At 41.6% G+C, this 27548-nt stretch overlaps 1 protein-coding gene across 7 annotated transcripts in view; it reads left to right on the top strand.

The window, feature by feature from the left end:
- Window positions 1-26294, top strand: part of LOC147331276 (protein CBFA2T2-like) — a 37851-nt gene extending 11557 nt beyond the window's left edge. Inside the window, exons 1-11 of one of the 7 annotated variants that reach the window (XM_086293478.1) lie at window positions 3594-3967; window positions 13561-13719; window positions 13908-14149; window positions 14242-14331; window positions 16439-16623; window positions 16717-16970; window positions 18571-18656; window positions 21884-22076; window positions 23450-23518; window positions 23679-23869; window positions 24402-26294. In XM_086293478.1, coding sequence (XP_086149604.1) covers window positions 13587-13719; window positions 13908-14149; window positions 14242-14331; window positions 16439-16623; window positions 16717-16970; window positions 18571-18656; window positions 21884-22076; window positions 23450-23518; window positions 23679-23869; window positions 24402-24743 — 1785 coding nt within the window. In that variant the 5' untranslated portion in view covers window positions 3594-3967; window positions 13561-13586 and the 3' untranslated portion in view covers window positions 24744-26294. Of the gene's footprint in view, window positions 1-3593; window positions 3968-4122; window positions 5165-10873; window positions 11324-13560; window positions 13720-13907; window positions 14150-14241; window positions 14332-16438; window positions 16624-16716; window positions 16971-18570; window positions 18657-21883; window positions 22077-23449; window positions 23519-23678; window positions 23870-24401 lie in introns of those variants that run through there. The other 6 variants (XM_086293482.1, XM_086293481.1, XM_086293480.1 and 3 more) reach the window with 6 other exon arrangements.
- Window positions 26295-27548: the final 1254 nt, after the last annotated feature.

Genomic DNA, 27548 nt, shown 5'->3' with positions numbered 1-27548 from the left:
CATTCAGCGGTCCTGAATGTGTACACACACACACAGGCACACACAGAGGACCTAATGTTCTGTCTTGTTTACCCAATCACCATATTCCCATATATTTCCCCTTTTCATCCATCTTCCACTAATTTTTTTCTGGCCTTTCTAAAAAATGTTGTTTACTTTTTCTAAAAGTAGAAGTTTGGCTCGGGAGCGTGTGAACAGTAACAGATGCTGCACAGTCTCTGGTTCTGTCTCTGTCTCACTCTTTATCTCTCACACATACACACAATGACAAACAGCTGCAAGAGGCTTGAGCAGCTACAGTAAAAAGAACGCATAAAATATATACATGCACCATGATAAGTTTTTATAGAACTAATACAGGCTAACGTAGAATATATTGTTTTCCTTATTTGGGACCCTTCTGGAAAGAGTTTTTGTGTAGTGAGTGTAGTGATCTCAAAATCTCAGCAGAGGGTTTGTTGTAAAAAGAAAAGTTGAACCATCACAGTGTGTAACAATGCATTTGACACTGTTATGTAAAACTTTTGAAGAGAGAAATGAAATTTAGGCACAATAAATACATTATAGGTGAACCTTTCAATGGTTGATTCAACAAAATAAAAATAAAGCACGTCTAAAAAGTGAACATAAAACAGAAATCCAAAAGGAGGTACTTGAGAAGAACTAGACAAAGATGGAGCTGGTTACAGAATATATACATATACACATATGCAGGGATGATTTGTGATTAGGCACTGGAGGTGGAAACAATCAAACGCAGGTGAAACTAAGGGGCGGGGCAGACGATAAGGATGGAAAGAAACAATATCAGTCAATCAAAACTTTATTTATAAATTTTGGATAAAACTAAGATCAGGTATAATAGATAGATAGATAGATAGATAGATAGATAGATAGATAGATAGATAGATAGATAGGACAGGGACATGGTTTCTTTCCAGTTGTCTGTCCAAAAACTGCATAAAGGGGATTGTGTGAGAACCACTTTCTAAAATGACACATTATAGTCTTGTTAAGCCTTCCTGTGCCACCATCCATACATCCATCCATGTAATCAATAGAATGGATGTATTCGCCTGTTTCATCTTCTGCCTACCTTACTTCTCCAAAGAGCTTTTTGGGTAATGTAGCACGCAGCTTTGTATATTTAGTATTTATATGCAAATCATTTATCCTTCAAATGTCCTATTATGCTCATTTTCAGCTCTGTATTTTTATTATACAACAGCTCAAATTAATAATTTTTCTTGCACTGAAACAAATCATTTCGCCTCTATTACTTTTAAGAACACTCTCACCTGAAGATAGCTGTCTTTTATTTGGCGAACCCTAGAAAAAGAATGTTTATAAAGCAAATGGCATACACTGACCAAGCTTTGGCTGTGTGTATTAACCTTAACATAACCTTTTTCTGAAAATATTTATGTTGGTCAAATGTGACGTTGCTTAAATTTGGGCTTTCAATGAGGACTTTCAAGCCAATATTGGTGGAAAAGACTAAAGACCATGCTTGTACATGTAAATCAGTTAGTATCTGATATCTATCACTGGCGTTAGCTCCTCCAGTATGTGCTGCCATCACGTACTGGTAACAGTATAGCTTCATATGCTTGGGCTTCCTAATTTCCCCACCTTTTCACCCCCTCTCTCTCCCTTTCTCACAACCACCTGGTCTTTCCTCTGAGCCTGCTGACTGACCAGATGCACCCTGAATAGAGCAGGCCTTCTACAACAGAGGAGCAGAGAAAGAGGTTATTAAGGGAGAATATTCAGTACAATTTAGGTTTTGACAGCCCACAGCAACATCAACACCCCCAGTGAAGTCTTTTATGACTGTATAGTTTACTATAGGTACATTTCTTTTCTGTGTTTACTTGATCTTAACAGAAACAACTGTGGATGATTGCTGTGTAATAATGTGGCTATATTAAAACTGGCTCTTGTGGCTGGTTTTGACTGCTATGTGTTTGTAGCAATTCTTTGATTCGAAAACTTCACAACAACTTCAATCAAAAAGCCTTAAAAATCTAACATTTGAACCATGTTTCACTGAGAACATTAAAATTTGTCCTTCAGGGTCCTGTTCACTCTTCTGTGGACCAGATAGATTGCAAATTGTTCTATATTTAGAAGTTGTTTGGGGAAAGTTTGGGGATAGTTCTATTAGAGTTCAACACATATTGTCTTTCTTTGTGTATGTGTGAACATCCTTGGCTGGATCGTTATGTTCACCTGTCTGGTTTAAATGCACATTCTCATTATTTTGCCTTGTCAAATTGATCCAAAACCCATAGAGTGGTTTAAAGTGGTCTCGAAAACAGAAGGTAGAGGATGTGTCTTTAGTTACATTAAAAGAGCACATTGATGAGCACCAGTTTTATGCTCATTACACTGACTTCCAGAACATTTTAGAATTCATTTTAAAATCTTAGTACTGATTTTTAAAGCTTTGAATTGTGACACTCCTCTCTATATTTCTGATCTTTTAGAACCTCACACTCAGCCTGAGATCATCTAATCAAAGGCTGTTGGTAGTCCCCCGAACACGTTTTAAAACCAGAGGTGATAGATCTTTTACAGCGATGGCCCCCAGGTTGTGGAATTCTCTCCCTCCATCTTTACGTTGCCTGGATTGTATTTATTCCTTTAAACATCATCTTAAGACTCATTTATTTAGACTAGCTTTTAACTAGATTTGTGCTGTATGTTTGATTGTGCTGTGTTATGTTTATCAGTTTTATATTATTGTGAAGCACTTTGTGGTTTTCATCCTGTGAAGAGTGCTATATAAATCAATCAAAGTACAGTAAAGTAAACAAAAACAAACAAACTTGATCTTTTATTTAACTGATCATAGTATTTCTGATCATAGTATTTCACATGAGAAAAAAAAATATTAAAATGAACTGAATCCAGGTCATATTTTCTCTGGGTATGTGTAGACTGCCCAGCCTCAGCTAGGCACAAATATCTTAACCTGCTACTTGTCTCGTGCATAAATCAGGCAGTGATTTAAGTTTAACTCAGTCAAAATGGAGAGCAGAGGACAAGAGAGTAGAAGAGGAAAGAAGAATAACTCATTCATGCTCATCAAGTGCTCCTCAGTCCATTTGCTGGCAAGGCGAGTTGAGCTGGCTGCATTAAGGAACTGAAGAAAAAAAAAAGAGGGCTACACCGAAAGGGTTGAAAAGGGGAGGGAGGGTTGTTAGTATAAAAACATTTTAAGGGGAGATCCCCACTCTCTTGAGGGGGTGGGAGAGAGTGTGCCCCCCACTTCTACACATACACACATGCATGTACTTTTGTCTTGCTTGGCACAGTCTCTTGTTTAGCCTTTAGGTGCCAAAGCAATTAGTTATGTTAATTGCAAGGTCCATTGCACTGAATGCAGGTTGAATGGGGCCAGTCAGCAGTGGATGATTGGCCAGGATCCACAGGGGAAGGGGAGTGGGGTTCGGGGAGTGGGGGTTGTGACGTTGCTGGAACACTCGACCCATGAAAACAGAGGATGGGACAGTGTGTGGGAAAATAGGGGAGGAGCTAGAGCTGGAAAAGAGAGATTGAGAGGGTGGGAGACAGAGCTTGAGAGAGCAAGCGTGAGAGAGGACGGAAATTCAGTCAGCAAAAGAGAGAGAATTAAGTAAAGCAGCCGTGGCGGAGTCGGTAGCAGAGATAGTAAGAGTGATAGAGAGAGCTTCACATGAGCGAAATAAAAGTAAGTAAGAGTGCGTGTAGTGCAGTGTTCGCTGGTCTGCTCGGTTATCTGTCTCCATCTGGGTGCCATCTGTGTCTTTGGCTCTGGCCTTCACCACACTGGGGCTCACATATGTGGGAATGCAAACACATGCCTGACATATGAAGGTGCGGAGTCACAAGAAGGGACAAAAAGCAAAGGATAAGAAAGCAAAACCCCAATACTGCAGCTGAGTTTCTCAAAGGACTGAGTGGACTCTACACTAGAGTGGAGGTAGGACTGAGCGTGTTCCATTATCAGTTTGTGTTTTTGGAGGATTTTTGTGTTTGTGTGTGAAAAATGCCTTGTTTTCACGAGTGAGTGAGTGTGGCAGATAGTCCACTTTATGTGCCTAGTTTGTGTGTTTCTGTGTGTGTTCCATCCTAAATCCCAGAGCTGCTCTGTGCTGTACAGATGGTGCCTCATCCTTATCTCTTCATCCTTGTTGAGTGAGGTAGAAGCCTCTTTTACCTGTGCACAGAAAATGTCTCCTGCCATATGGGCAAAATATTAATTGCCTTTTAAAAAATACTAATTTGTACTTATGTTTAGAAATATTTTAACATTTAACCAAGACTGTGTGGTTTGACTTTTCTTAGAGAAACTACAATAAACAGAACATTTTTGCTCTTCTGTTTCACATTCACCATTCTCTTTCCTTACCTTATTAGTGAAATGTATGTTTGTCCTATAGTTGCTTGTCTCAGTATGCAGGAAAAAAAAGATAACTACTATGAGAAAAAAGTTGCAGCATTCCCCAAAATTGGTGCAAAGGAGCCAAATGTGTTCTTCCACAAAGTTTAATCTAGCTGGATTGGCTGTGATATCTGGAGCATACTTTTTTTTTCCTCTGTGGGATTCATGTGTGAACAGCCAAAACGGCAACCTCAACCAGATTTCTTTTTAAAAAACTGAGCAATTAGAGTGACTTTGTGTGTGAAAGGGGCTTATCTCTCTCAGCTGTCATTTCCTCAGATAGTAATCAGTTTTTCCACATGGCAAGCAGAGCAGAAGAAACTAGGTAAAGAAGACGTGTGCATCTGCTGTACAGTATCCCAGACATATGGGAAGAGGAGGGAAACTGCTGTGTCTGTCTTTCACGCTGTGCCTGCATGTTACACTCTGACATCAGTGGAGACGTTGATACTAGTGCAAATGTCACATTGTTGCATTGCTGTATATTTTGTCTGAGTTGGCCTTTTACAGTGCCATGCAGGGGATGTGTTCATGTTTCTTGTGCGCGGGGAGGATCTGACTGGAGACGCAGAAAGAGAAAAGGCAGAGAGACCTGGCCAGTGTCACACCAGACCAGGCCAGTTCATCGGGGAGATAGGAGCGACTAATTGTCGGCTGCACAGACTCAAACCAGAGACCCTTGTCTCGTCTGCTGGACTGTGTCATATTCCTGACAACAGGCACCGTGCTGTATCTGTGAGTTAGTGTATGTGTTTGTGCAGAGGACATTCAAGCTTCTTTTATTCAGAAATTTGATCCCACTTACATTCATTCCTGTTGAGCAGTTATAGTTTTTGTCTTAAATTTATGTGGCTTTGAAGTTTTCGATTGCACACTTCACAAGCGTACAGTATTTTTGAGTCTAAGGAAGTGAACGTGTCTCCATGTGCGTGCCAGGTGTCTTGCAGACATTGTGTCTGCTGAACTACAAGGTTGCTTGCCTTACAGCTTTCTGAAGCTTTTTTTCTTCTGACCTCAAACCCAGCTGAGTTTCTCTGCCAGAAGCAAAGTAATACATAGAGAAACAGACCACCATGACCCTTGCGTACTACAGAGAATACCCCCTGTTTCACCATGCGTATATACACACAGAACAGAGCAGCTGCTTCAAGAGTTTGCTGCAGGAAGTGCTCTATTAGTTCCAGTGGCGAGGTCTGTGATATCTGGCCCCAGGGGTTCAGTGAGACCGTGTGCTTATGAATGAATTTGAATGTTCTTGCTTATATGTTTACGTGTGTGGACACGAAAGGGTCACATCATTTAATCAAGCGAGACTATGCAGTCAATACAAGTAACAACCCGGAGTGTTAGTGGGTATCGAGAGACATTTTAGCATCAGTAGGCACCCCCACTCTGGCCGTTCTTCCTGTTGCAGGCCAGTGATATTGTAACTTGTCTCACCTTGCAAAGTGCGTTATTAAGAGCTCTCCTCCAGTGGTTCACTGACCTGAGAAACCCAGTCGGTGACCCATGACAAAACCTTTATTCACTGGGCTGATGTGGAGAAGAAGTATCAACATATAATTAATACGCTGTAAAATTGCTTAAGTAGTAGTTTTGGGTTGATATATAGTGACTTTGAAAATAGAAGATTAACACTTGTATTTTCAGAGTTGATGAAAGAGGTGGCATGTTACCAATAGTCTGTACGTAGTGCAGAGGACTAAATCACTTGGCTCAACGTGACTAAAATAGGTGCCAGGTCAGGGTATGGCACAGACCTTGTTTTTTGTTCAGCAGCATTACCTTCCTTCTCACATTGCATTAAGTCATTTCAGTGTTAAGCTGAAATGTCCAAGACTTAAGCATGAGGGCACACAGACGGACACCACTTTTCTACCCGCCCTAAAAAAACGGCATTTAACTTGTGCAAATTTTATGGAAAGATTGTGTAATTTTCCAATTCTAAACCCAAAAGTCAAAAAGTGATACTCAAGAGAAAAAGAAGAAGAAATGCATTTGCTGTTTTGTTAGGTGTGTGGGTGGACAAGCAATGGGTGGCGTTGCCTCTCTCCATGAATTGTCTGTCATAGTCATTATTTTCTCCTTTCTCTGGCTTTCCACCCCCCATCTTTGCCTCAGTCTGAAGAAGTGTGGATGTAAATGAGAACATTTCACTAACAAAAACAGTCTTTTGCCTATTGCGATTTGGTTGAGACTTTAAATCACTCTAATCTACATTTTCCTTCCACAGCATTTTCTGTTGCAGCTACAGTACGCTGCGTATTTTCCCAAGATATATAATAAGGAATACATTGTGTTCTTACCCGTATGTTTGCTAAAACCATACAGTACTCATACACAACAATAACACTCATCAAAACACACCTCAGCTCACACGTTTACCCATCCTCCATTACTATCATTGTCTCATTCTCCACATTGTTTTGAGCACAGCCGGCCTCTTTGTTTGACTTATCTGTCTCTCTCAGCGGCTGTTGAGCTCTGGTCTTTTATACAGCTGGGCAAAGCCTGCCCACAGCTCCGTGTTGTTGTTGTTTTTCTTTTATGGTACTCAGCTTTGAGTGATTGGATCACCAAAATCCGAGTGTGACAGATTAGTCATCTTCATAGTCAAGGTTTAGAAAAAAGTAGATTTTTACTACAGTTGTGCTGCTTTCAAGCATGAACTCCAGAAAATGTTAAGAGAGTCAGGTTGGGACATGGTCCAGAGTTGTCCTTTCTCACATGTCCCACATTCACTAGCTGAGAAATCAGTGCACGGATACAATGTTAGCTTTGTTTTCTTGTGTCTAGAGCTTGTATTTTTGTTTTATGGATTACTGTAACTTACTAGTTCAATGTGTGCTTTATTGTGCACACGTGTGTGAATGTATGTTAATATGGATTTGAGATCTTCATCATGAAACATGTACAGCGGGTGAGAAAATGGGGGCTACGCAACTTAATTTTTATACTGTCATGCTTCCATGAATATTGCCACTGATTATATTCCACTTGCTGGTTTTGAGTTTGAAGACTCATCAGTCTCTTGATGATTGATGGGCAGGCTAACCAATTAGTTACAGAGAGGTGAGAAGGGTTGTAACCAGATAGGCAGATAATCCACTGGGCTCAGAGAAGGCTGGTGTGTGTGTGTGTGTGTGTGTGTGTGTGTGTGTGTGTGTGTGTGTGTGTGTGTGTGTGTGTGTGTGTGATTGACAGATATGAACTGTCCTTGTAGTGCCATTGTTGTTATTTGTGTGGCCATGTTTATATGCGCCCTGGGCAGGCAACACCTGGTGAACAGGGCTAATACGCACACACAACGCACGGACAGGATGACACAAATACACTTAGAGCTCTATACTTTGGCCCAGATGTGTGTCACATTCATTTAACCTATTGATTATGGAACAAAGCTCGGTGTGAGTCTTTCCCAGATATATTAGTATTACCCTTCATGCAAGAATCTTAAAGCAAAAATAACAATATTTGCATTCATTAGTGTCTTCAGTGTCTGAAATACCTGGGCATTAAATATTTGGGCTTTCTAAAAGAACTTAACACCAGTATAGGTTGAAGTAAATTATATTGCTCTGTAAAAGGTGTTTGCACCACATTAAGTCAAAGGAGCTTGGAAAGAAAAGCGTCTGGACTTCTTTAAGTTGCTTGAAGACGTTTCACCTCTCATCCGAGAAGCTTCTTCAGTTCTAAGGTCAAATGGTGGAGAGTCCCAGATTTACCAGAACCTTCACAGTCATATGCACCACATTAAGTTTCTGCCTTTCTGATCCACTGCTATGTTTTAAAAAAAATCTAACAGCAATCAGTGACTGCAATGTGGTGTGTGGTGTTTTCAAGTGTTTTTAAGGTCAGCAACTTCAGATCCCATCCAGTCAGTCTTCTCCCTGCGGTCTGACCTCATACACATGGACACTGTGCATATTGTTATCCAGCCTCTGCCAAACCGCCTCTGCTTCCAGCATCACGTCACTGTACCTCTTTTTACTGCTCATTCTTAGTTTTTATAGACAACTTCTGTCTGCCTTGCTGTCCCCTCTTTTTCGTTTTCCTTTTCAGTTTGCCACTAAGTATATTTCCATCCCAGAGTTCCTTTTTTCACTATGTGGCACGCTGGATTACGGTGGTGTTTTTGCAATTATCTCTCTGAGTGATGAGGATATGCGAGGGCTTCTCTCACCATCAGCCTGTCATAGGGACATGTGATAAATTCACTTCGGAGACATGTCTGTGCTTCTTCATATGTGAGAACGAGAGTACTTTTTTGTCCAAAGTCATACCTCTTCCTTCTCCTTACGTCTACAGCTTTCTTTGCTTTTTCCCTGTACTGTCAACCTTGCCACCTTCCTATCGTTCCCCTTCCTAGCAGAGTTGGAAGCAGAGTGTTGACATTGGGTTTTATCCAAATATGTAGTCTACGAGGCTGGAAGGTGGTAATGAAAGCCAAGAAAAACAGCCTGGCTCTGAGTCTAACAACCAGGCTTGTCCTTCTGATGAAACCAAAGGAAAACAGTATTTTCTGTCCTTGTTATTCCTTTCCTCCCATCCTACACCTCTTTCCTCGCTCTGCTTGCATCCTGTCCTTTTCTATCTCTGGTGCTTCTGATTCGCAGACTAATTCATTGTCTCCCTCTGTGCTTTATAAAACTCTGTGTGAAAATGTGACAAATATTACATTTTTAATGTGGGAGCCATTTTGTCAGATGCTAACTGTGATAAAGTCACGTTACTGTTATCGTAAAGGGCTATCCAGGCTTTGTTCTATAGTGGGAGTAAATTCAAATTTAAAAAGTCTTCTTTTTTTATAGATGTAAATTTTAATAGTCTAAAAAAATACATTTGTAACATGTGGGTCTGCAATTTGTTACATGGAAGCAAGGCATCTGTGTTGCTGCAACAGTTGAGGAGGTGTCAGTCCCAAGAGGGTAATAATGTAAATGAAGTTGATTAAAGCAGAGATGATGTCACCTGAGTTTCTTCATCTCTCAAACTGGATATTATAAAATACAAAGTCACGTAACTCGTTGTTTGGCAACAGTATGGCACTGAGAGGGACATGGACTATTATCTATTTTAAAAGTGGATGTGGCTGTGTGCGGGTGTGTATGTTGCTTCATGTATCCTTGTGCTGTGTGTGTGTGCTTGTGTTTGTGTGGGTGGAGGTCAGAACGGAGTGCAGGATAGAGGAACAGATGTGCGCTGTATTGTGGCTGTGTGCGCGGATGGACGGGGACCAGGTGCAGCCTTTGTCTCTCTAGCATTTAAGTCCACTCGCTCGCATTCAGCTGCCTCGTGCCTCCCCTCCCCTCTGTGCACCCTCCTCCTTCCTCCTCTCCTTGGAGGGAAGGCAGAGATGTGTGTGTGTGTGTTTGTGTGTGTGGGCCGGGCTGCCTTGGCTTAAAGGAAGGGTTTGCAGCAGTCCCTTCTGCCCCCCCTTCTCTCACAGGTGACTGTTGGAGGTCCCAGCTGGCCAGCTCTTGGCCGATTAGATCCATATGGTACAGGAGGAGGAGGAGGAGGAGGAGGAGAGGGAACCTGGTTAATTTTGAAATCAATTGCTTTCCTTTTTTCTTTTTTTTTCAAAGTGTTTCACTGGTTGAATACTAAGCCTCTGTCAGTTGTTTAAAGTATGTGTTATCCTTTCACTTCAGGACTTCGTAGACTAGAATTAGGATTGCAGAAATACGGCAGCATTTTGGAAGATATACTTGTGCGCTGTTTAATTAAGAGTTACAAATGTCATTTCGTGTAGTATTTTTTTTTTAGCCATGCTTGGGACAAAATGTAGAAAAGGTTAAAGGAAGCTAAGCACTGAAGTTAGAGGAAAATAGGGTTGTAGTTACTCCGGTTCTCTTGCATCTGTTAGATGTCACTGTCACCACAAAGGTTCTCACTTTGATGAGACTTATAAGTTGCTATATTTAAACTTTTTTTAGTCAGATGAGATGTGAGGCACTGTCGTGCAAAACTAGGGTAATAAGCTTGACTTTTTTTCTCATAGATAGTACGCACAGCTGGGCTAAACCTCCAAAAAACATCCTGTTGATGTCTTCTTGTCTGACTCATGATAAGAAAACTAAATATTTGACAGCATTTCTTGAAAAAAAGAATTCATAATGTTATTTTCATGTGCGTGTGTTTGCGTTAACATGTGTGTGTCTTGACCCCTACATACTTGTATCATTGCACATGCCACAAATTTTCTTTGTGCTCACTGATAAATTAGTTCGGTCCGTGTTACATCTTCTCTCACCTCATCTACGGTGACAAGACAGAGAGCAGTGTGGTTCGAGTACACACACCACCGCACAGCGGCACACACACACACATGCTTCACAGCTGCCAGCCTCTCACAGGGAGTTTAGACTTCAGAGTTAAAACATGAGCTTAATAAACCTTTACACTGAACCCATTTATTTATACACCACATCAAGTGTGATTTATTTCTGTGGACTCGTTATAGCTTATCCATCCCGTCTTTATGTAAGGAGGTCGATAAATGTTCTCGAAAGTGTATTTGTCTTTTCATTTGCAATTTCATTAGTTAATGGATTGCTTTTACAGCGGTGGCTCAACAGGAATAGTCACATTATGTTTCTCTATCCCTTTCCTCTCTTTCTGAGCCTCGTTCTGAATCATCACTTGCAGAGGCAGCAATTAAAGTCAGCTGAATGTTTTAATGCAGATGAGCGTCACCTGAAGCTGAACAAACAAGGAACACCTGGCTAGCAACAGCCATCACTGCAGATGCATTTTATTTTCCATCCCTGTGATAACAACTGTTGTAGAAAGCAAACACTTAAGGTCAGGAAACTTTCAAGATTGTAAAATTATGGATTATCTTATTTGTGCATGAAGACGTGAGACAGAAAAACAGCAGCACAATATGGTGTGAGTTTAACATGTAATCCTTTTTGGTTATATCCACCAGAAATGAGTTGATGGAGTACCCAGTTTTATATTTTAGTAAGCACTGGTAACAGTGCTATCTGCTTTTTTCAAAAGTATTGCCTATTCATTGTGGCATTTCTGTGTAATCCTGTTGATGTGTGGTGAGGAGCTTTGTGTACCTTCCCTTTGTTGCATTAAAGCAAGGATGACAGGTGGCATTTAGACCAGACAAACACCCCACATCCTCCTCTAAGCCAATATTCACCTGAGTTAACATTAGGCCACTTTGTGCACTCTGTGCATATGCGTTTTGTGGCTGCTGTGACAGCTGCCTCCTGAGACAGCCCTGTGACTATACCATGGACTCAGGTGCTCGCAAGCCAGATGAAGTCATCTAGCTATGTGTGCTGTCTAATTGACAAGCAGAGGCAATTCTCTAAGGGTTGTCAGGAGTACACGCGCACACACCTGATGTCTCCTGCTTTGGCTGTTACCTCTGGCATGGCTAACAGCAGACTGTGCCACATCTTAAGATTGCATGAACCCTGCTGCAGCTTTGTTTCTGTTGCATGCTCAAAGGTCATGCAGTAAGGAATATAAATACAATATGTTGCTATGTTTACATTCTGCAGAATTATGCATGCCTGCCAGTTAAAGTCAAACACAAAATGGTGCTTACAAGTATGGCAGTCAGTTTGGATCCAAACTACTGTTCACAACCAGTGGTTAATGGTTCATAATGTGTCAAAGAACTTGGGAATACACTTCAAGCTGAATTCTCCAATCCTGGCTTTTGTGTGCGTATGAAGTTGTTTACTTGGTAAGAGTGTTGACACTGAGGCCATATGCCCCGTTGATTCTGTTATTGAGATGTCAGTCTAATTTCCTGGCCATACGGATGGAGTGTGCGGAGCTTTGGAGCCGGTGTGTGTGTGTGCTGCAGGCTGCTTCCTACAGTGCACTGGCAGACCGCGTGTGTGGTGGGTACGGCAGTCCAAATGTCTGCATAGATCCCTCCTTCCTGCCCCCTATGTTCGTGAACAGGTGGAGTGATGGCAGGCAGGCCACGGGGGCTGAGAAAGAATGAAATGGTACGAGGGAGAGAGTTTTAAGAGGACTGCAAAACAGAAGGAAGAACACTCAAAGCTGTATAATGAGTTGCAGACATGACAGATGAGTTGCACAGGGCAGATTGAGAAAGTGCGAGCATAGGATGCAAAAGAGATTTGTTGCCAAAACTTGAGGAAATTTGCACTTTTGCATTCAGATCCATTTGTTTTTGTAATAATTCTGCATGTTTTCACATTTTTTGCACTCACAACAGTACCTTTTATTCATTCCGTGGGCTTCTTTTCAGTTTTCTTTGAGTTACCTACTGACAGCTTAAACCTTTTGACTTAAGCCTTTATAAACTCGGACCTCGTGGCTCAAGGCCATCCAGAGTTCATAGCTGTGAAAAAGAAATAAAGGGTGCTATTGAGTCCAAAGCCCTAAAACCATGAACCCACATTTAGAAGCTGCTTTCTGCTAACCTATGACCTGTGAGACCATGCTTGTCTATTAATTGTCAATTCTTGAAGCTGTTAGAAAAGTCTGATCCACTCTAAATGGAGACGGGATCCGGCCCTCATGGTTCTCGAAAAGACAAAGACAGCTTCTGATCCACATCTCCCCACCACTACACCCCCCATTACACTTTCTCCATAGCCCTTATCTGGTGGTCTCATTCAACGTCAATAGCATATTGAGAAGTTGCATTTAACATTCAAAAGCTTTGTCGATCTTGTTAGTAAAGCGTGAAATAGCCCGTCCCTTTTTCTCTGTCTCTCCTATTTCTTGGGGAGCTCAATGAGGAGGCATTCTACTCCCACACAATGGCCTTCTTCAGAATTTCTTCTGTTATTGATCTGAATGGGTGAGAGTGAGGGGCTAAACTTCAGACATCTGGCTCTTTGATGGGGGCAGGGTGGTTGGTGCCCTGGCAGTGTGTGTTGTATCATGCAAAGTGAGTTGAGGAGAGGGGGCTGGGCATTGTTGTTGTCTTTTGTAACAATAGGCATGACGCTTTTGAATTGATTTAAACAACTGAGCTAATGGGGGGTAAAGTTAAAGTAGTGCTTCTTTTTTTAATTTTTGTGGATGTCATAGCAAGTTACAGTTATTTAACTTTGGTTCACTCATATAGACCTGCTGGTTTCTGATGCCCTCACCTCACCTACCTTCTTTCCTCTTTGCAGACAGTAGAGAGAAGAAGAGCCCTGCCATGCCCGGTTCTCCTGTGGATGCTAAGACTCATTCCAGATCAGCCCCCAGCAGCAGCGCCAGCTCCACTATGCCACCCCTACCTTCTGTCAACCCCAGTGGCCCACGACCGGCCTCTTTTTCCACCACAGCATGTAAGAGTAATAATTAAATCTATACTTAAAGAATTTCTCTCATTCTTCCAGCTTGTCTTTTTGTTTCCTCTTCAGTCTTTGTTCCTTTTCACAAACCAAAGTTGTAGACAAGCTGGAGTTGTAACCACACTCAGCAGGGTTTATTTTGATTTCTCTTCTCTTCATGTTGGTTTTCCGTCCTTCCCCAGTGACCAATGGGAATCATCATTCCCCACCAACACTGAATGCAGTGCCATCTCCACCACAGCGTTACAGCAATGGACCGTCCTCTTCCTCTTCCTCATCGCTGGCTAACCAGCAGCTGCCAGCCACCTGTGGGGCACGCCAGCTGAGCAAGCTGAAACGTTTCTTGACCACACTGCAGCAGTTTGGCAACGACATTTCTCCTGAGATTGGAGACAGCGTCCGAAGCCTAGTTCTGGCCCTTGTGGTAAATTCTATGATGGCATACTGAAGAGAAAAACAAGTCAACATTTTATAGAAATGCATTTAAATTAAACCTTCCCTTTTCCTATCTTTTAGAATTCAACAGTTACCATTGAGGAGTTTCACTCACGGCTTCAGGAGGCTACCAACTTCCCCTTACGACCCTTTGTTATTCCTTTTCTCAAGGTAAACATGCCTCCACCCCCTCCTTTTCCCATCTTTCTGTATTTGCTTTGTGCAGTTCTGCATGGAATTACTTCCCTTTTCTTTTCACAGCACTAGTGTTCTTCCTCCGTTGAGTTAAATGGTTTTACTCCTTGTGGTGTAAAGTTGCCCATCAGATAGTTGCCTAAGTGTAGTTTTGTTAATTGAATTGGCCATTTCAGGTTCAAAGTAACCGTCAAGATTTACGTGTTGACTTGACAAGCAACAGATGACTGTGTGTTAACAGCCTCTTGAGCCCCTCTGTAACCAGGGAAGTCTGCAAGTGTATACTTTTAGTAGCTCCTTGCAGTAAAGCATCCCATAAATCTTGTATAACTGGACTTCAAGCTATAAAAAGCGGCTTTTTTTTACACTTACTTCTTGGTTATCTCTGGAGCCCTTCCGTCTGTCTAAATCCTTGATTATAGTCTCTTGTGGACAGCTATTCATTCCTTTTATACTTCTTTGAAGTCCGCTGCCTGGGGAGCATACATATTTCGTGCATTGTGATGTAAATTTTACACGGACGAGTCCGCACAGTCACGAAAAACAGGCAGGCATTTGGACATCTGCATGCACCATCGCACTCAATAGGTGATGATAAAAATGTACATTTCTCAGACGTTTGCGGACACTATCTTACTTGCGAATGGGGAAAAAGTTAAACAAGACTTTTGGTGGCTGAGACAAGAATGCTCTGTTTTTGTTGTTCTACTGATTTATTGCAATGATGTGGCGTTCTCACTATTTAATAGCAACTGCTGGAGTCTCTCTTAAGAGAGCAGTTGGGACAAGATCTATAGAAAAGACAGAGAAGTGGATGAGAAGGAGAGAGGGAAAAGTGGGAACTCGGAAGTGTGAAACATGCCTATAAAGTGTTCCCTTCCTTTTTTATGGTCTCCACTGCGCCATATGGAGCCGTTGTCCCGTTAAAAGAGCATTCAGCTGCCAAGGCGCCGCCAATCTAGCATCCGCCCTGCTGAAGCCCAGAGAACCCGATGCTCAACTGACACATAGCACATGTGTCCGCTAGCTGGGGCCCCAGGGAAAGAAGGGATGCAGAGGAGCATGGGAAACAGGAAAAAAAGGAGAGCCCAGGGATATTATAGAGAGGCGATCGTAAAGCAGAAGTGTCTGCGTCTATAGGGGAACTACAAGCGATACTGTAAGGATCAGCTCACTGAGGCATAGAGGAATGTTTGTTTCAATGGACAAAAAGAGGTCTTTGCAGAGTAGTAAAGTGATGTTTAACTAATACTATATGTAGTTTCAAATACTAAATAACAATAAGAGGTCAGTCACAAAATGAAAACGGCTGGTTATTTAGTTGGTTGCTCAAGAAGAGAGAGAGGAGGGAGCAAGGAAGTGGTGTAATTGCAAACACACTGAAGTCTGTTCCTAATTAGGGAAACGCAGGGAACAAAAGAGAGATGGAAAGATTGGATGGAGACAGTCCCAGATAAATACGAAAAAAAACTGAGGGGATGAGGAATTAGGGAGAAGTCTGTGTATCATTTGTTTTGAAATGTTTCTAAATTTCTAAGCCTCTGTATCATCACGCATACCTTTGCTGTGACCAACACATTATGCTCTGCACACATGCTGCTTGCAAGAGGTTCATAACCAACATCAGTTGCAGCTTAGAAAACTCTGATTTTCATTTGAATTAGGAAAGCCGCAGCCTCCTTGGAGGCAGCTGGAGAACAGCACCCAGACACAGATCTAGCCTTACAGCCAGACCCCAAGGAGTCACTGCCCCCCTTAAAACCAATTTTCTTCCAGCCAGGCGTCTTCCCCAGGAGGCAGATCTGCACTGTATCTGTTGGCTCTGTTGCAGCATGAACGTAGTCTGTCTAGGATAGTTCTGGTGTGTTTGGTCCAGATCTCCCCTCCTGTTTGTCACTATCAGGTTTTCTGGTGTTTCTCTCTTTCTGTCTGCGTTCGTCTTTGAATGAGTAAAATCAATGCTCATTGATATAGGAGCGAGTAGTGGCCAAAGTCTACTTATACATGGGTTCAATGTGCTCTATGAAAATAACTACCTGCAAATCATAATCAAACTTAACAAGTATAATTTCTTTCTTGTCAGGCAAACCTCCCTTTGCTGCAGAGGGAGTTGCTCCACTGTGCACGGGCAGCCAAGCAGACCCCAGCTCAGTACTTGTCCCAGCATGAGCACCTCCTGCTAAGCACCACTCTGGCATCTTCTCCAGACTCCTCTGAGCTCCTGATGGAGCCTCCAGAGCCTGGAACCAAGAGACACAGCCCAAGCAGGTTAGATAAATGCATAAAAAAGAGCTATAATACATAGAGTATATAGGTAAACAGTGAGAGAGCTACATTAAATCACTCCTGTCTCCCCCTCAGGGCTAAAGAGAACGGTTTCCGTGAACGCCCACCTGTAGCTATGGAGCCTGCCGCAAAGCGGATTTGCACCATCAGCCCAGCTCCCCGACACAGCCCTGCTCACCCATTGCCACTGACCGCCCAGCTTCACCCGACCCCTCCACCCTTGCAGCATTACGCCCTGGATGACATCGCAGCACCTCACATCCTGCACCGTGAGCACAGCCAACGTGTTTTGGAGATCCGCGAACTCAAAGACAGGCCACGACTTCCTGGTATGTGATGCAAACTCAGTGTAAGGATATTCCTGATGAACTTCATTTCTGAAGTTGTTTCCAGTCTACATTGTGGGTGATAAGGTGATGCATATTCAGTCTCATTTGTAGCCTTTGTGGCAGCAGTGAATAAGTGTTGTAGGCATCCTTGTGAACCAAATATACAAGTGTGTGGTGTCAAACTTGTTTGCACATTTCTGTAGAACATCCGTACAACAGAACTTTATTGGCTCTTTACAGTAGTTTGAATGCAAGTAGCTGCTAACCATATTTAGAAATGAACATACTTGCATGAAGACAGATGCACACAAATATCATATTCTATATGTGATAATGGGTGGTCTGTGTGTTTGTGTAGGCAAGACCCATATATCTCAGGAGTCCACGTATGTATATAAACAGAGCCATACTGTCCAGGCAGGGAGAGCTGGATGTACTCTGGTGTATATCTAGCCTTCATTTGGGGCTTGTCAGCACTCAGTGGAAACATCGGTAGCACACATACACACATACAGACACACACCTTGATATGTTCCTGGTAGAGGTGCTGTGTTTATGAGTCCTTAGTCCCCTGTCTGACAGCCTCCCGACCGCCTGCCGCCACTTAACTCATAGGCACACACACTCACGCATAAACACATCAGTCCACACACTGGTGGCTTTGAACTGATGGACACTGATGAGAACCAGAAGTAGCGAAGATGTTGAGAAGGCAGTGTGCATGAGGGTATCATTGCTCTCCTAAACAACCCTTGTGTGCTGGGTCTTGTTGGCTCTTTCTTACCAAATTTTTAAGAGATTGTGGTTTGCATCTTTGTAGACAGCGTGGGTCTACTTGCATGAACATGTGGATGTTTTTTAGCCTCTGTGTGAGTACAAACTTGTGTGCAAACGCTGATTACTGTTAAATGTATTTGGATATTGCTGATGTCACAGTGTAATGACTGGATTTGAATCAGATTAGCTTTGTTTTTGTGTGTGTGCGTGTAGCCGTAATAGTCTACAATGAGTGTCAGAACGGCTGGTTGTGTTTAGAAGTGGAGCCACTCCACTCAGCCTGAGTGTCTCCCTACTGGAATGCTGTGAGCTCCAGGAGGGGAGGTGCTAAGGGAGACGTTTTGGGTGTATGTGAGTGTGTGGTTGACAGCTGACTTCCAGATGTGTGCAAGCTCTGGAGCTCTGGGCGCTGGGAGTCTGTTTTATATCACAGGGGTCTCTTTTTCACTTTCGCTCAATCTTTGTTTCTCACTGTCCCTTTATCTTCTTGCCTCTGCATGTTCACTTGCCCTCAATCAAGACATGAACAAAAATAAAATAAATAAAACTCCTTTTGTCATCCTTAATTGTCGTGTGTTCGAGTTTTAGCTAATTGCCTCGATTTAGTACTTTTAAATTTGTTTAGTTTCTCATGGTGGGAAATGATAAAATTGTCTTTAAGTTTAATGTAAATATGTTTTTTGTAATTTTAACAGAAGCACTTATTTACCATATATAGACATGCGTAGGTGTTTTTGACTCACTGTCACTTGTGGCTTCTCTTGCATTAAGAAGAATGTTAATCATGATGGCCTGTGGTTTGTCTTGTGTGTGATTCAATCAGGCACTAATGGGGGCTACCGTGAGGAGCCAGTGGACCACAGACTGACAGACAGAGAGTGGGCTGATGAATGGAGGCATCTGGACCATGTAAGTCTGCGGACAGGCACCACTGGTGCTGTTGACTTTTGATACAGAAAGAATGTGATTTGTTTTACTGGGGTTTACCACTAAAGCAATCTATCACAGCTTAAAAGCACACATAATCGGCAGGCCAGAACTTTCTGATAAGACATCATTGGTTTATAAGCTGCAATTAATTTATTTGGTATGGGTTCAAACATGTTATTGGGGGTTCATTATTAAACTTATTATTATTATTATTATTAGCTGTTAAGGGGAACTTTTCATGATGTAGGAAATGCTCCCTCAGCAAGACACTTTTCTGTCATGAATCGCTGTGCGGCAGGCGGGAGTTGGACCCAAAATGCAGGACTCACAGACTCGAGGGAATGAACTCAAAACACAGCTTTATTTGCCGGTAGAACAAACATACAAACTAAACTAAACTGGGAAGCCACAAACTAAGAACTTACAGCGAGACACAGGGAGATCCACACACAGCATGAGGGACGACGTCACGCCGAACAGAGGGAGACGCAGACAGAAATACACAGAGGGTAAACGAGGAAAGTGGGAACACACGGGGAACACAGGTGACACTGATAATCATAACGAGACAGGGCGGGGTGAACTGAACATGACATGTACGGGCGTGAGAGTCACAAAGTAAACAGGAAGTGCACAGAGGTTCAGACAGGAGGAGAGAGAGCACGGGGAAAACACAGACATAACGGGCTGGGGAAACATGAAACAACCACAAAGGGAGACGAGGGCTCATAAATACACAGGGCACACAGGGGGGAGAGAGAGAGCACGGGGAGAACTTGGACATAATGGGCAGGGGAAACATGGAATAAAACATAAGGAGAGACGAGGGCTCACAGATACACAGAGGGGCACACAGGGGGTAAAAGCCATGAAGGGAAAACACTTAGGGAACAACACAACAGGGCAACTCAGAAAACATGGCCTAAATAAGGAACAAAATACAAACATACAAGAAAACTAAGAACACTGGGCCAACATGGCCCAGGACCATGACACTTTTCCATGGGTACCTATTGAAATAATAGACTGTATGATTGTGTGATTTATTGGCAAAAAAGGCTTGTAGGTAATTTGAAGTAAAATATAAATATAAAGTCAAGAAAGGGTTATGCAATAGGTCTGTGAATGTGGACGTTAATGAGTTTCTTAATGGATTGTGATTAAGACATCCTGAACTACCTTTCCAGGAGATAAATGGTCAGGTTATTGAAAAGGTTACAAGAAGAAGAAACATAGCAAAGACACAAAAGTTTGCTGGGAAATTACAATTATTAACATAAGTCAATGTGTTTTAGGCATTAAAACAAGGTATTTATGTTTAACTGCTTACTGGGATGAAATTCTATCAAGTCAAGGAGATGGTTTGTGAAACTGGCAGAGGTGGGACCAAGTCATTGTTTTGCAAGTCTCAAGTAAGTCTCAAGTCTTTATCCTCAAGTCTCAAGTCAAGTCTCAAGTAATGTCAGGCAAGTCAGAGTCGAGTCTCAAGTCACTGGTGTAAAAGTCCAAGTAAAGTCACAAGTCTGAAACTTTGAATTTCAAGTCCTTTCGAGTCTTTAAAAAAAAAAAACGAAAAAATAATGTTGCAGTTATGCTAAATGTAAATATTAGACCATGTAATTTTTTAATCTGTGTTTTTCTCAACACATGACAAAATAGTTAACTTAGAAAATATACACAAATTGTGAAATTGCACCTCTTTAAAATGCAGCTCAATTAAACCTAGCTCCAAGAATAATTTTCACCGACAGTTCTGAGATAAGCTGCATGTTATTCTTGGATGCGGTTGTAGGACCGGCTTTAAAATCGCATGACAAAAATATCATACATATTAAAAAAAACTGAATCACCAACGTAGCCTGGAAAACATTTGCTAGTTAGATGAAGTCAGCTATCTCATCTTAGCATATTTATATGCATATTTATAATTATACGGTTCTTGGAGTGAGTGCACACACTCATGAAGTTTAGTAACTTCCGGTCACTGCAACAAGCCCAGGTACAGTTTACCGACGGATGGGTGCAGGACCTTGAAATGCACCGTGTAGAAAGTAAAGACCATCGTACGTATCATAAGTTTACCAGTCTCACAAATCGTCGTCATAAATACACATTCCTTAACCGTTTATTAATAGGACCTTTGAGCTCAACGGTAATTAATTAGTAGTGGAAATAATTTCTGGTAGCATCACAGAAATGTAGCAGTGACAATAATACTGTATGCTGTAATCGTACTGGGCAATTAGTGATACAAAACAACTGTTTTACCCTGTGAATAAAAGTATATGTTTTTGTCAATGTACCATAATAACAGAAGCGAAACGCAATATTCTGTCAGGACAATTCACTATTTATGCACAATAAACAAAGGAGCATAGCGCGACAATTTCTGTTCAGCGCCAGACTTGCTTGTAACCTATATCACCAATTATGTTAAGAAAAATGACGCATTAACTACAACAGCAGACTGACCTTCGTGTAAATGTTTGGAGCAGACTAACCTGTGAGCTGGAGTGTTCTGGGACGTTATATTTGATCTTTGAATGGCTGCAATCCAGGCCATCCGTCGCATCTTTGTTACTTTGGAAACATGGCTCGAACAATTTCTCTTCAACGACGTAATCCGATAACAACCGATCTCTTTACCCGTCGGCTTCCCGTGGCTGTCATGCGACCGGCTATTGCAGTTAATAATACAACAGCTTCTTGACATTTTTGTGTTTCTTTTTATCGCTGTGTGACTGATTTCAATTGAAAGCCTGCGTGCGCTAGTACCGCTTGCCACGAGTTCCCAGAATCCTTTGCGGTTCTACCCGTGAATGACGTCACATTTTCAATCTCTATATAATATGCATGTTAAATTTTATATTTGGGGTAAAATATCAAGTCTTTTCAAGTAAACCGGTTCAAGTCCAATTCAAGTCCCAAGTCATTGGTGTAAAAGTCCAAGTCAAGTCACAAGTCTTAGAACATTATTTCAAGTCAAGTCTAAAGTCATAAAATTAATGACTCGAGTCTGACTCGAGTCCAAGTCATGTGACTCGAGTCCACACCTCTGGAAACTGGTTCTTGATTTGATGATATAAGTACTTTTTGAAACTTCAGACATAGCTATTAAATAGTTGCTTAATGATGTAAGATTTAAATAATTCCTCAAGTAGCTAAAAGCGATCTCAATTAATAAAATTTTGTTTGTCGTCATCAAGGTGTTGAACTGTATTGTGGACATGGTAGAAAAGACACGGCGGTCAGTGAGCGTTCTCAGACGATGCCAGGAGTCAGATCGTGAGGAGCTTAACTACTGGAGACGACGTTCGAGCGAGCAGGAAGACCCGCGCAAAGGAGGACCGGCATCTGCTCCATTCTCCAAGACGCACAGCCCTCACTCTTCTGAGTCAGGTGGGCACCGCTGTTTTTTGGGGTTTCGCTTTTGTCAGGGACCAATAACTTTTCATTGTTTACGCTTGCTGCTTTACTACAGTAAATGTTTCATGATTTTCAGAAAGAAGCCAAATTTATATAATGCTTGATGTTGCACATGCTCTAAACTTCATATTTAACCTGCTAGTAACATGTAACATGCAGAAGCCCAGTTTTTTGGGGGGTTAATTAATTAATTATCCCTTAACATCTACTATGTTTTGGGTGTTGGAAACTGCTTTAAGGATTAACAGTTCAATTCGGGTTAAAAGACTGATGTTTCCATTTCCTTTTAAAAGTGTTATTTATTGTGAGATCAGTTCATTAAATGAACTTTAGAATGGGTAAGCAAATGTCTTTTCTAAAGAAATATAACCATGGGTTGTTCACTCTGGGATAATGATGCTAGATAAACTACAAGCATTGTGAATAATAGCACATAATGATCTGGACATTCTGAGATTAATTTAGGCGATGCAAATGTCCAGTCATTTCTGTTTCATAGTCATTACATCATCTAGTGGTCATTAATAGAACTGCGCCGAAGTCACACGTCAGCGTGTTAGTGAGTCCATCCACAGTTAGTCCCTCAGTCTGCTGTGTACTGGCAGTGTTCTTTCTGCGTGCCAGCCTTGCCATCCCCCTGCTGCTCCATAGTCACAGACAGGTGCCAGGATTGGCCTCCGCCATATCGGCCACAGAAGGGCCGTCCTGCCGTCCTGCAGGCACAGAGACCCAGAGCTAGCTGACTCGCCAGAGCACCATCTGGGCTCCCAGTCGGAAAGCCTGCCTGCTTGCCCAGGCTTGGTCTGCTATAGTGGGGGTGTATAAAGGCTTGGTGAAAGAGAAGGGATGTAAATGAAGGCAAAAAGAGAAAGAGGTGGCGAGATCAGCTGTGAGTGATGGAGAAAGAAGCGGAAAAAGGAGATAAGAAAGGCAACAGTATTAGAGAGGCAGAGCCCAGTAGTGAGTTAGGAATGAATTACGATTCAGGGAGACAGATTTGAGGGAAGAAACAGAGTATTGACACAGCTTGATGGTCTGCATTTCTCTCCAAGCCAAACACATTCCTTTCTGAAGCTGTCAGATCGCAGATGCGTCCAGGACTCTGATAACTAACAATAACATTGGTTGTGTGGCCTAGATATTCGGAATTGTTTGCACCAGTGACAGAATAAATGTCAAGATGACAAAGAAACTATTACTGTCTGTCTATCAGGCCTTTTCTTTTATATGCCCCCATCACCTTCAAGGAGTGTCAGCCCCAGTATAAATAAATGAAAATAAATAAATATATGAAGTTTCAAAGCCCCGGCAGGTGCTAATTGCTTCCGTTTCTGCCTCCCCTGCAGACTCTCAGCGTGATTTTGCTCCACGGCCAGGCTCAGCATATGTTACAGATGAAATCTGGAGAAAAGCTGGTAAGAACATGAAACAAAATTAGTATAAAGACTCAACCAGTTGTTGCATTTACAAAGTAATATTTTGACACACTTAGCAGATTGCTGTGTGCTTTACTTATGCAAGTGTGCACAGTAAAAACAAGGTGAGCCCCACCTAAATCTCTTGTCTTCTCTATAGAAGAAGCGGTGAATGAAGTTAAGCGTCAGGCCATGGAAGAGGTTCAGAAAGCTGTAGCAGAGGCTGAGCAGAAAGCATTTGAGATGATTGCTGCTGAGAGGGCCAAGATGGAAAAGACTGTGGCTGAGGCCAAGCGGAAGGCTCAAGAAGATGCCATCATGGTCATTAATGAACAAGAGGACTCCAGTGAGGTGAGCAAGAACTGCAGAGAAACTACAGCAACAAGATGTGTGTGTGTGTATATATGTGTGTGTACATATATGTGTGTTTTATATGTATGTATGTATGTATGCATGCATGCATGCATTTTTAATAGCAATTACAGATTAATAGTGTAATAAAGCAATAACAGTGGTGCAAATGACTAGATTAAAGTGGAAAAAGGCACTGTGTTTATCGTGATGATTCCACACATAGATTTTTCTGAACATGTTGAAGGGCCTCACATGATTTAGTAAAGAGTCCATATGGGACTCGGTGGGAGGGCAGAAAAATTACTCAAAATGAATGCTTTAGTTGCTGAATCTGCTGAGACAGCTGTATGCATACAAGTTCACAATGATTACTCCAATTCATTGCTGCGTTTGCTTCTGCTGCCCCCAAATGGTCCAACAAATTACTGTAGTTTTGTTTTGTAAGGGGTTTATTTAAAAATGAAAGAATACAAATGCAGTTTGTACAAGTGAGAGATAGAAATGAACTATATCTTTCCTCTCTCATTAGTGTTGCTGGAACTGTGGTCGCAAAGCTAGCGAGACGTGCAGCGGCTGCAACGCCGCTCGCTACTGTGGGTCTTTCTGCCAGCACAAAGACTGGGAGAGGCATCACCTCATCTGCAGCCCAGGACTTCAGGCTCAACCCAAACCGGTACCTGCAAGCAGAGTGGCTGCCGTGGCTACAGCAGCACCGGCCGCCACCGTCGTGTCTCCTGTTGGTCTGGCTGGGGTCAAAGTTCCTGACAGTGTGCCTTCAGTCTGCAGTCCAGGTGGGGAGAAGGCTTCAGTCGCTTCGCGTTCATCCACTCCCTCCACCCCTGCCTCGGCCCCTGAGACGAACGGACACTAGGAGGCAAAGGACCTTGGCGGTGCATGTGTCACCTACCCTCTTCAAAAACCGGGAAGAACTGAAACAGCAGCATGAGGGAACTATTTGTGGGTTAAGTTAGGATAACAGATTTTTCAACATACTCTTTGGCAGATAAAAAAGGACAGATTATGGATGACTGTTTGAGTGATATGTCAACTGGGACTTTGGCTTTGGCAAAGAACAGAAGGACTCCTCTTGAATGCATTAATTGGATGAACAGATCTCCCTAGCAGATGGAAACGTGTTTCTCATCGTCCAAAAACCAAAATCTTGGATGTGTGAGGAGTGGAAAAAAACTGATTGATCTCCGTTTGTTCTCTGGTGGCAGCGTGGAAGTTATGAAAGGGAGGCATACGAGAACAAACACAGGAGATTAAAGAACAATGAGGTATAAAGATATTTCCCCCCATGTACCAATATCCTCACTTTGATGTGTATAAATCTAAGCTTGGGAGGAGGTGGTGGTAATTGTAAACAGTGTAATAGTACCAGCGCTAAAACATCTGTCTTCGTCCTGTAGGAAAAATCTGACCGTAGACCACGGAAGAGCCGTCTCCGCAGCTCCGGTGTATACATAAATATTTGCTCGCCAATCTTGTCAGATTATCATATGTGTGAATGTGTGTCAAAGAGTCGTGCTGTCGGTGAATATTGTAAAGCATATGATTATTTTTGTCAAAGCAATACTGAAATATTGTTCAGGTATTTCAAGACCTTTGCATCACCAAAGTCGCTAAAGAGAAAGTTATTGTAATTGCTTGTAACTGTGTTTGTGAAAAAGAGATAATACTACACTAACGCCCACACGTCATATTTACTTTAAAAAAAAAAGTTAAACTCTGGTCATTACTTTTTTTTTTTTTGCCATTTCCAATCATTAGAAGGAACACAGGCAAAGTGATGGTGGTGGATCCAGTAAGCACAGAAACATTCAGTTTGGGCGTTTCTCTGGCTGCAATTTCACTTTGGCACTTGTTCATATCACCAGCTGTGTATGGCAGGTCAGATGTTGCTCAGAACACCTCCACCACTGTAATATTTGCATCAGGGGACAGGAGTGGTATGCTTTCCAGCACCGTTTCCAACAAATACAGGTATTAAGCTATGAAAACGAAATCCGTTTCACTTCAGCTGAAATTTTCACTGATGCTGACAACGCCGTGGTGAAGGTGCAGAGCGCTGACTCTGTCCCACAGAGAATCTCAGGAGCTTAACTGTATTTGTATGTACAGACCGTTCTTGTTCTTTTGTAACAATGAAACCTTGTATAACTTGACGGTTAGGTGAAAGTCAGATGTTTAGTGTGGAAATTTGATTTATGGTACTCTGCTGTTACAACTGAAACTTGCTTGTTTCCATGTGTTGTAAGATGACTTTGTAAAGAATATTATGAGAGAATGCCTTTATTTTGTGAGCCACAATTTTTCCTCTTCATTCTTTGAACATGTTTTTTTTGTTATGAGACATAACTTCATATGGAAATCATATCTTGACATGAAGTATGAAATAAAGAAGTAGAGTTACTTCAAAGCGTTTCCCTGATGTTTGTGCTCATTTTTAGAAATATGCAAAAAAAAAAGGTCTTCCTGGTAATATGCGATAAAGTAAAATGTGTCTATTAATAGAGGTGTCATATATACTCGGTTGATACTGAATTAAGAAATTCTCCTTTTTTCACATAATCACAATCAGCTGCAAATGTTAATGTACGATATTAGAGAGTAGTAGTGAATAAAACGGCTCCTATGTATAAAATATGACTACATAAGTTATTTGGTCATGATATAAGGTATTTTTCTACAATTAGTCAAATAATAGATAATAATAGCAGTAATGAAAGTGCTAAACTGGAGTTCTGAGGTTCTTTCAAAAAGCTGCATGGCAGTGAATTTTATATCCTCTTTGTCTCTTTATTGAATCATTCAGTGAGTCCAGTTTAAAAATGCAAGACACATCTTTGAAGTCTGAAGGTACAAAGTAATGAAGTAAGCTCTTGGTGAGAACGGACTACTCTAAAGTGGGTTGAGTTAAAGTTCTGCCATGTATTATGTATAATGTTTTCCACCTTTGAATTCGATTAATATTCTAGTGATTTTACTGAAGAACAAATGTAGAAAAAAAAGTGATCACGGGAGATTGTGATTCAACGATTTTGTCATTGTCACGTTTAAAGAAATGCAACTCTAAAAAAAAAAAAAAAAGGAAAACTGAGATTGATGCAATAACACACATTACCACAAGGTGGCAGTGTAATCCCTATGTTGATAGTGAAGCCTCTTGATTTCGGTTTAGAAGATTCGGTATGTGGATGAGTCCATTGCAGAATTGTAGTTGTTACAAAAGTATCAAAAAAACTACTAAAAACATGCAAAATATTGTTCGATATATTGCATATTACTAGAAAATAATATTTAAGGCCTAGAAGACAAAATGTCAGTTGGTCACTGCTCTCTCATCTTGTAACTAAACTCACTATTTGCAAAGCAGCTAATAAGCAGAGTAGCTGCAAGGAACACTGAAAAGTAAACTAAAAAAGTATACTTTTACATTATATAAATCATATATTTCAAATCTAAAGCAATCGCTTGACTGATGCTATGATCCTTATTGTCAAAGTAGCTGCAAGAACTAAATTATAGGCACATGTTACGAACTTGTATGTCCATGTGTTTGTTTGTGCAGGTGTTGTTTTTTCTATGTTAATTTAGCTGTGCCAGGGCCCTGTTCCGATTGGTGCGTGGATATACTGCCCCGGCGTGATTGGATCCAGCTGGAGGACCCGCC

Source organism: Aulonocara sp. 'chitande type north' Nkhata Bay, linkage group LG5 (genome assembly GCF_057382095.1).
Source record: "Aulonocara sp. 'chitande type north' Nkhata Bay isolate Kocher_YH1m ecotype deep benthic linkage group LG5, A_spYH_male_GT1.1, whole genome shotgun sequence".
NCBI classification, from domain to species: domain Eukaryota; kingdom Metazoa; phylum Chordata; class Actinopteri; order Cichliformes; family Cichlidae; genus Aulonocara; species Aulonocara sp. 'chitande type north' Nkhata Bay.
The sequence above is the reverse complement of the archived record's forward strand: the minus strand, read 5'-3'. Positions and strand labels throughout refer to the sequence as shown.